At 31.9% G+C, this 9,585-nt stretch overlaps 1 protein-coding gene across 1 annotated transcript; it reads right to left on the bottom strand.

Annotated features, from left to right (window-relative positions):
* Window positions 1-6,161: 6,161 nt before the first annotated feature.
* Window positions 6,162-8,385, bottom strand: LOC106410790 (probable galacturonosyltransferase 10). The gene is made up of 2 exons (XM_013851396.3): window positions 7,965-8,385; window positions 6,162-7,868 (listed from the first exon to the last, which is right to left on the bottom strand). Exons 1-2 carry the CDS (start codon window positions 8,118-8,120, stop codon window positions 6,408-6,410), a joined length of 1,617 nt encoding a protein of 538 aa, XP_013706850.1. The 5' UTR covers window positions 8,121-8,385; the 3' UTR covers window positions 6,162-6,407.
* Window positions 8,386-9,585: the final 1,200 nt, after the last annotated feature.

Raw genomic sequence — 9,585 nt, 5'->3', positions numbered from 1 at the left:
GTATTCAAACTCTTTATCAGTGAAAACCTCATCGTTTGTGGACCAACGAGACCACAAAGCTCATACTTCTTCTTGATGTTAAGCTGGAAACAAACCATATAATGAACCAGCCTTGATGTCCAACTAAAATTTAGCTCCTTGAACTTGATGAACAGTCCCAACTTTGAGTCCTTCAGCTCCTCATATTTGTCGTCATGTAGAGCTTGCCTTACAGAAAGAAGCAACTTCGAATCATCTGTATGATACACAATGCTTTTCATTGAAAAGGGATCTTCCCCTAAGGTAAATATCCTCTACGGGAGTTCTGGTAAATCCATTTTTCCACTATGAAAAACAATCAAAAACCAACATCTCAAATACAAACCAAACGTACTATTATAAATTCCTATACTGGAAGACTTACAAGTAAGTTTAGTTAGAAAACTTCTTCGACGAAGTCTTCTAGGAAGTCTCCCATTCGTCTTCTCATAGAAGGCTACCAGAAGACTTCGCATAAGACTTCATGCAAGTCTTCTCAGAAGTCTTTCAGTTGAACACTACAAAAATCGTTAGATCTGTATGCTTAGCACAATTTTCAAATCTGTAAACAGTCGATTTTAGTAGTGTCCTACTGGAAGACTTCCCAAAAGTCTTCTATGTTATATTTTAATTTTCGTTTATGTTATATATATATATATATTTTTTAAATGACTATAAATTACTAAAACTTTTAAAATTCTTACAATGAAAAATTTGTGAACAATGGTTTTACTTTTTGTTTGTTATAAAAAGATACAAATGATCATAAATTCATATGAATATAAGTATCATTTAATAACTATTCAGATTATATATATATATATATATATATATATATATTTCAATATTATATACCATATAAAATATACATAAATATGTTAATTTTGAAATTTGAATTAAATTTTTAAAAAGGATTATAAATTTTTGATTAATGGTTTAAATGTTTTTGTTACCTACTACAAATATACAAATGTTAATAAAATCATATGAGTAGAAACTATGAAACTTCAATTAAATATTCATATTAGAATATACTAAATATTTGGTGGTAAATACTTTTGACCGGATTTTGGAAATGTTTTAAAAAGGATTTAGGAAATAAAATATTAGAGATTAAGTAAATCTAATTGGTTGAGATTCTTTAGTTAGTAAAATATAGAAGTTCTTATTATTTCAAGAAAATGTGGATTTTCATGTTTACCATTTTGTTTCTACCATTACTCATGTTGCCATTACTAAATAGACATTTTCAAAAATACATTCTTCATTAAGAGGCAAAAGACTCTTATACCCTTACTTTATATATATATATATATATATAATAAATAATTATTTATATAAATAAATAATTAAAAAATAAAAAAAAATTATGTTTAAGAATTATAATTTTCAGATTCAAACTTTATATAAAACAAAATTCATTTTGAATATTTTTTAAAAATTTGTAAGTATTGATTTATATATTTATTAGAACCCTAAACTCTCCATTCCAAAAACCTTACTCCACCCATTAACTATAAACCTTATGTATACATTAGTTAATCCTAGGGTTATAAATGTTTTTTTACCTCTTTAAAAGTTAGGGTAAAAGTGGTTAAGGTAAACATGGAAAGTAATATTATGAATGTGACATTTTTGGCAATTTTCCAAAAATTTGATGATATTTGTAGCTATAGTTAGCCTATATTTAAATGTGAGTAGTTAGTAATAGTATAGGTTGAGAGAAACATATGAAGTATAGTTTTAAAAAATAATATTATACCTCTAATCAAGTTGAATCGTGATTCTGTTTTAATAGATTGTACATATTAAGATATAGGTGATGTAAATAAGATAAACCAAAACCATTTTGAACAGATAAATGGCAAATAATTTTCTTAGAAAGATAAGTGAACACACCTTCTACGTCTATATCACATTAAAAATATCACAGTATTATTAGTCTCAACATTTTTATGTAATTAAAAAAATGGACAACAGAAGGACAAAAAAAAATATGTAATTTGCCATTCAAGATTTATACATGCTTTAAGCAAGAAAAAAATTTGAGTTGATTACACTAAGAAACACTTTTTGACTTTCTATTACACCTAGAGACACAAGGAACATTCATGATTAATTTAACCAAAATAACTATTGGAATTGTATAAATTTAAGTTTTACCCTGTGCAGGATTTGGATTATCACCTAATTATTATTATTAATAGATTAGTCCATTCATATACCATAAGTCCGTAACAATGGATAGTAGGTGATTGCCAACTATGGCCACTAGACAATTTATATTTGGTTTTATTTTATTTTCCTATTTGGGTTTTCTTAGTTGATATCTTTTCAACCTAATTCTTGGTTTTTTTTTTGAGAAATGGATTTTTTTTTAATTCTTGGTTTTTTCTTCAGGACCATTGTTTTTATTTATCTTTAAAACAATTTGAATTTTCAAAATTTTACTAAAACCAAGAAAAACATCTTATACAATTTGGTTCAGTTATTGAGTACCTTTCAGTTTTGAAGTTTAGAGAAAAATAAACAAGTATTTTATTTGAATCGATATTAGATAAATTTGAGTGCAATCAAATAAATTTGGTTTACACCAGATAAATCTGGTTACTTCAACTATTCAGTTAGGAAAAGTCATTAAAACATCTTAGTCTGGTTTGTAATTGTATTCACAATAATGTATTTGCAATGACCCAAAACTTGAATATGATTACAAATCTATTCTTATTAAAAATACTAGGTCCTTGTCCGCGCGTAGCGCGGATAGTATTTTGATTTTTTTTTCATATTTTTGTACTATTATGTCAATTGTTTATATTTTATAAAATGTTATGTTTTTTACTGTAAATTTGGAATTAAAAATCTAATTTTCCCTTACTGTAAAGTAAGTTAATTTTTTTGAATCTTACCACAACACATTATACATGAAGAGAATATAGTTGGTCTTTATATTCTTATTCGGTGTAATATTAAAAATTTTGATGGTTTGTTTAAATGGTTTTTAAATTATATATTTTACGATTGATTTTCGTGACTATATTCTATAATTTTCTAAAAAAAATTGTTTGTCCCATATAGACATCCATATAAATATGGACTTCTGATAAATTTGTTCATTGGGATATTTAGTTTCACTTTCAACTTTATTCTCTTTTTTTGGCATCCTCATGCTAGCTTGTGGGGCTAGCCAACTTGGTGCAAAAAAGTTTACAAAAGCTGATTGAGATGCGCGTGATCTGACACCTTTTGCTAGGTTATTCGTACGGAATTTTAAAGATCTAAAATATGAGTAATAGAAAGTTCAGAAAATTCTTTGGATACAGCCTGTATTTCGTCAAGCTCCGATTCCAACGCAGGCCAATCTTCCTCCTTTTGAATGAGTATAACCAGTTGTTCACAGTCGATTGAAAGACCATCTCTTTGTGTCCAAACTTCAGTATCACTTGCATTGCCCATAGAAAACCTTCAGCTTCCGCTTGCAGTGGTGATTTGGTGCGTGTATATCGGCTCTTGCTACAAACCTACGACACTATTAATGATTGTTTTTTTTGTAACACCGATACGACAAACTTATGTTTTATTTAACAAAACTCTTATTTTAATTTTGTATTAAAGAATCAATCATATTTTATATTATCCATAATTTTAGTAAATTTGCTTACTTGTCATGTTTTTATTAGGTTTTAGCTAAATCATTGATTTATTATTTATTTTTAGCTAAGTCACTAATTTATTAATTTAAAAATACCCTTAATTAATATAATATATATATTAAAAATGAATTTTATTTTAGTAATATTAAATTTCTATTTTATATTAAAATTTAGTTAGTTTTTCTTATTTGTCATATTTTATTAGGTTTTAGACTTTTAGATAGGTTATTGATTTATTATTAATTTCTAACTGATTCGCTAATGTGTTAATTAAAACAATACCCTTGATGAATTTATATATAATTAAAAATGAATATTATTTTAATCATATAAAATTTATATGTTATATGAATATTAAATAATTGATTCTAAAATAATATAATAAAATTATCAAAAATTTTAAAAATAAGATAATTCTTATATATATTTTGTTGCTATCTGAAAACAATATATTTATTATAAAAGTTAAAAAGATACAAAAAATTATAATTAAATATTATTCAAGAAAAAATACATTTATATAAAGATATTTTCTAAACTATTTCTAAGATATGAGTGTTTTAAAAAATTTAACACGGGATGTTTACAACACGGGATTATGCTTATGAGAGAGTGGCTCGGGAATGGGCTTCGAGATAGGTCGAATGGGCTCTGAAAATAGCTTATTTTTTAACACAAGCCTAGTCCGGAAGACATGGCATCTTGGTTGGTTCACAATATTTTGCCCATGTGGCACGGCTTAGAAAGGAGGGATTTAGTCCCTTTTATATAGTAGGATAAGTTAAATTTTGTAAAACTATTAAGGAAAATAAATAGAAATCATGTACTTATAAACACTTATAAATCATGTAAATTTAAATTTAATAAAATTGAATTGTTTTCCACATAGATAAGTAAATATAGATTGTAAGTCATGATTGTACATGGTTTTGGGTTTGGTAACATATGTTAAGAAATATTCGTAGTTTTATTTTCTTTTTGTCATATGTTACTGGCTTACTGCACCGGTCCAATTCGCCACGGTGAGGATCCATAGAGGTTTTATCCGGACGCGTAAGCGGCAGTTCACCCGCGTTTTCGAACAGGGTCAAAAGGTCATTCTATTATAATGTTGTTAGTTTTAAAGTTATATTTTAGAATCTTAAATGTTTTTTGAATTATAATTTGACATATAAGTGTTTGTTTTTTATATATTAAACATTTTATAAATTGATCTTATGTTTAATAACGTGTCTATTTATATCTAGTTAAAATAATCAATTTTAAAGTTTAGGCTAGAAGATTATTTAAGAAATCTGCCAACAAATTATGCATTGACAGACTTATTTACAAGTATTCTGGAATGTAAGATAAATTTAGGATTACGAGTTAGAAGTCTGTTAAACTGCAACACATTAGCAGACTTCATATATGGAAGGAAAGAAGACATCAACTAACTTGTTTAGGGACAACATTGATGATACACAGTATTGATAAAACTATTTGAAATCATATCACTTCGCTCAGTTACTTTGGTACGCATAAGCTGGAGGGATTACTACGACGATGGTTGAGGTCTATCCAGCTAAAAGAACTATTTTGCTAAAGTTTTCGCAAAATCTTACTCTCTTTAGCTTGCTTAGATCATAAAATTCATAATCCAGCTTACATAGATTCTTGTAAATGTTTTCTCATTCTTTGATTAATCAATATAATATTTAATAATAGATTATATTGTTTTTAGTGTAGAATTTTGGTATTGTGGTTGGAAATAAAACTTTAAGTTTAATACAAAAATGTTAATTTTGATGTAATTTTAACATCAAATTTGGTGTCATGATTAAAATTATCCTTAAATTTCGAACAACTGCACCACCAGTTCATACTCTTTATGTTTCATAATAAGTGTTATTTTAGATTTTTTATTTTCTTTCAAAATAAGTGTGTCATTCTACAATTCTAATATAATTTTGTACATTAAATATAGTTATATCCTTTTGAATAACCAATAGTTTTTATTTAAATCATTCTTATTTAATTAATCATACATTAGATATGAATATACTAGTAAAATGTAAAAACTTCTTTAATCTCCTAGTAAAATATTAAAGTGACACTTATTTAGAAACGGAATAAGTAATAACAAACATTTTAATATATACATGAATAAAAATTTATGTTACTATTTAAACGGCTTCGCAGTTATTCCACATGTTAATACCCCCTTGCCCCCTTTGAAAATTATGAGGGTGATTTCAGAACAGTTTTTATTAGCTTTAGAGTACAACAAGTAGTCTTGTTATTAGCTTTAGAGACCATCCATTCTTTAGAGTATAACAAGTAGTCTTGTTATTAGCTTTGGCCTGATCCAGATCCAATTGAATATGGAACGAAGACTAGCGCATATTCAGCTTGAAGTTGAGACTAGGAATGTGTGCAAAGGTTAGGAGCAGCGACCTCTAGAAAAAGGCACAGGAATTGCGTAGACATTGTCAAAACTAAAACGAAAGATACTGAAAGAATGTTATGTATTTCTTCATTATACAATCTACAATAATCAAAACAAAGAGTTCATTATTGCACCACCACTAGTGTTTCAAGTTCAACAATAGAGCTCGAAGAAGGTGGATTAAAAGAGCATAGTGGTATAGTAAGTGATTGGAGTCTGAGCATACAAAACACTGCCAAGTGTCTCTGTAACCAAATGTGGAAGATATATGGCTGTCTAGAAGAAGTAGTACAAAACTCTTAAAGATATCAATGAAAATTGCATTGTTGCATAAAAGGGTGACTGTAATCAACGTACTTCTCCCACACAGGTTTGTACTTCTCCATCCCGATCTTCAACCACGGCTTTAAGTTCCCGTTGAAGTGAAGAACAGCTCCCTTGTCTATCACACGAGCATCCACATTGGCGTATCCCAATCCCAGGACATGCCACGACGGCTCTAGAGCCTCTGTTAACCCGTAGAATGTCAGAAGCCCTGGAGGCAGTGTCCCAAGTTTCCACAAGGTCCGGTCCACGTTCTTTTCTTGCCAGTAGTGGTATATTCCCGTCACGTTTCTCTTCCTCCACTCAACTAAATCAAAGACGTTCATCCCAAAGGCCCACCCGCACGCATCTGGATCAAAGTGGGAGCGAATCAGAGGATGGGAATAGTTCAAGTACTTGTGGTACCGGTGGAACGTCTCCATGCACGTCTCAACGGCCCCGTTCACGTTTCTATTCAAATCGATCGAAAAGAGAGCCGAAAGATCCTTCTGCACTACAACGTCATCATCAAGAAAGACCATCTTCTTCAGCGCAGGGAACACTTCAGGGATGTAAAACCTGAGATGGTTGAGCATTGAGAGATACTTGGGGTTTCTGAACTTGATCGGTGTGCGCCCATCGTCGTTGTGTCCAGAGAAATAGTAGCTCTGCGTATCAGAGTCTTGGAGCTGCTTGAGGACGGGGACATAAGAAGCATTGAGCCATCTGAAATCCTCAAACTTCTGAACCTCAACAGTGACTCCTCTGAGGTTGTCCATGTTCATAGCAAACCATGACTTCATGGCCGCGTAGTTGATCTCGTTAGTGACGAGATGAAAGACGACTTTCTCAGGGGCCTTGGAGTTGAGAGCAGTGGAGTTAACCACGACGGAAGTAGCGACAATGTTATCAGAGAACACACAGAAATGATACAGACTGTTATCCGTGAGCTTAGAGGCCACAGCGTAGCTTCTCTCGGCGAGGTTCCCCTGCAGCTCAGAGTTCTGAAACCAGTCAGTAGTGAGACGAACACCGAGGCAGTAAAGACTCTTGGGGACTTCCTCAGCAGCAATCTGAGCGTACTTGGCGCTCTTGTCGGTGACGGAACTCATCTGCGCTTCCAAAGACTGAATAGTAGCCTTGAGCCGCATGATCATAGTGGCGCTGTCGTAGTGAAGCTGCTGGGCTTGGTAAAGCAAGACAGCCATGTCGCGGATAGTGGGCTCGGAGTCGAGAACGGTCAAGGGGCGTCGGGAAGCAGCGGCGGTGGAGAGAAGGAGCTGAGAGTTGCGGATCTGAGCGCTGAGGTCCCAAGCGAACTGGAGGTTTTTGCTTTCTTTGGCGATGACGACAAAGGCTTTAGCGAGAGCAATCTGGTCGTTAACTTGGCGAGCGAAGGAGGTAGGGCTCAGCATCTCTTCGGTCATGTTCATGCCTTCTACGAGCTTCTCGTGACGGTAACGCCGCTGGTTGGAGGTAACAAGAAAGAAAGAAAGGTTCTAAAATTAAACAGACTAAAAAGTAAGAAGAAGGAGAGAGAGAGAGAGGGAATAAAGAAGCACCTCGGGAATGGAGGGTCTTGGTTCGATTTGAGTAGCTTTGGAGAGAATGAGGATGAAGAGGGTGATTACAATCGCGGAGAGGACCCACCACACGACGTTCGAGATCTTCCTCCGCCCTCCCGCCCTCCGGAAATCCAACCCTCTCCTCCTGTTCATTCTGAGAAGCGCGCACGAGTGATTCAAACCCTAAAACCCAGATCTGATTCACTGATTGATTGTTTAGTGGCGAGTGTTGTCGGTTCCGATCTGGGACCCGAGCGGCCAGCTTTTCTCTCTTTGTCTTCTCTTCTTCGCTGGAGGAAATTAATTATTTTTTAAAAAATAAAGAGGAAGCAAGAAGACATGTCTACCCTCGTTTCTACTTCATATCTCCTCCTCCTCTCGCGACACCAATTGTCGGTTTGCACCAAATGGTCCGTGGAGGTCACTGACATTAATTAAAATCCGATGGTATTTGAGCTTCAAAGCCACGGCTTTTCTTGGCTATTATATAAATATTTCATTAGATATTTTGAACTTATAATTTAAATGGATATCATACTAGAGAACAAGATTAAGTGAAATATTATAAGTTTAGTGATTAGAAAATATGATATGTATTGGTTAGTATGTAGAAAAGAGAAAATTGAATTAAAAACTGCAATTAATTTACAAACAATTTTAAGAAAATAGATGAAGAGAAAGATGATTTAAAAATACATTTCGTAAACAAACACTGGAGTAGTGGAGTTGAGATATGATATATATATATATATATATATATATATATATATATATATTTCCTTAATTTTAAAATTTAAAAGAATGACCGTCGATATAAACACTGAAGAACATTTACGCACCACCCGTGAACAAGTTATGGGAACTAATAGACTATAAAACACTCTAGACCGAATTAAACTAAATCATCAAGTTGAATAAAATACTGCAACATTTAATAAAATCAATTTGAAGTAAAACATGCTCCTTAAATGTTTTAGAAAAATAAAATTGTTTCAAAAAAATATTTTTTTAATTTTCTATGAAAAATTGTGATTTTCAAAAAAATTAATTGACTTTAATGATTTATTATTGGTTAAAATTTATTGAAAATTACAAAATAGTTACATTTATTATAGTGATTTAATGGGTTTTTATAAGCTAACCTATACTAAAAGGCAAATATAGAAGGAATCTACCATGTCCACGTTGACATATATGTTTGGCCAATCAAAACATTTAATTAATACACGTTAGATTTACTAAACTAAACTATTGATTTTCGTATGGACTTCCGCTGGGCTTCATTGGTTAACACTGAGCTTTGCTATCCTAGCGCTACAATTAAACAAAAGAAAGCAACCCTAGACGGTGAACACGAGGATCTCCGCCTCTAACTCTCCGTCTTCACAGTTTGTTCTCCATCGTTTCACTTCTATCGATCCACATCTCCATAATCAATACTCCACTACATCTCGATCCATCAATTTCTTCTTTATGATTTTGTTTTCGTTTATTCTTTTCCTGCTACTTTATATACTGATTTTCACTCTTGAGTGAAAATCAAACCCTAAAACTTCTCTAACCTCAATCCATGGCGATGAAACCGAATGGAAAATCTCCTATCACCTTCGATGATGAA

The sequence above is a fragment of the Brassica napus genome, chromosome A7 (assembly GCF_020379485.1).
Source record: "Brassica napus cultivar Da-Ae chromosome A7, Da-Ae, whole genome shotgun sequence".
NCBI classification, from domain to species: domain Eukaryota; kingdom Viridiplantae; phylum Streptophyta; class Magnoliopsida; order Brassicales; family Brassicaceae; genus Brassica; species Brassica napus.
The sequence above is the reverse complement of the archived record's forward strand: the minus strand, read 5'-3'. Positions and strand labels throughout refer to the sequence as shown.

What these genes read in the sequence shown, in the direction of transcription:
- LOC106410790 (XM_013851396.3), bottom strand. Translation starts at nt 8,120, where the DNA reads ATGAACAGGAGGAGAGGGTTGGATTTCCGGAGGGCGGGAGGGCGGAGG. An exon ending in CAAGACCCTCCATTCCCGAG is followed by an intron (nt 7,869 to 7,964) that starts GTGCTTCTTTAT and finishes ACCTCCAACCAG; the next exon opens with CGGCGTTACCGTCACGAGAA.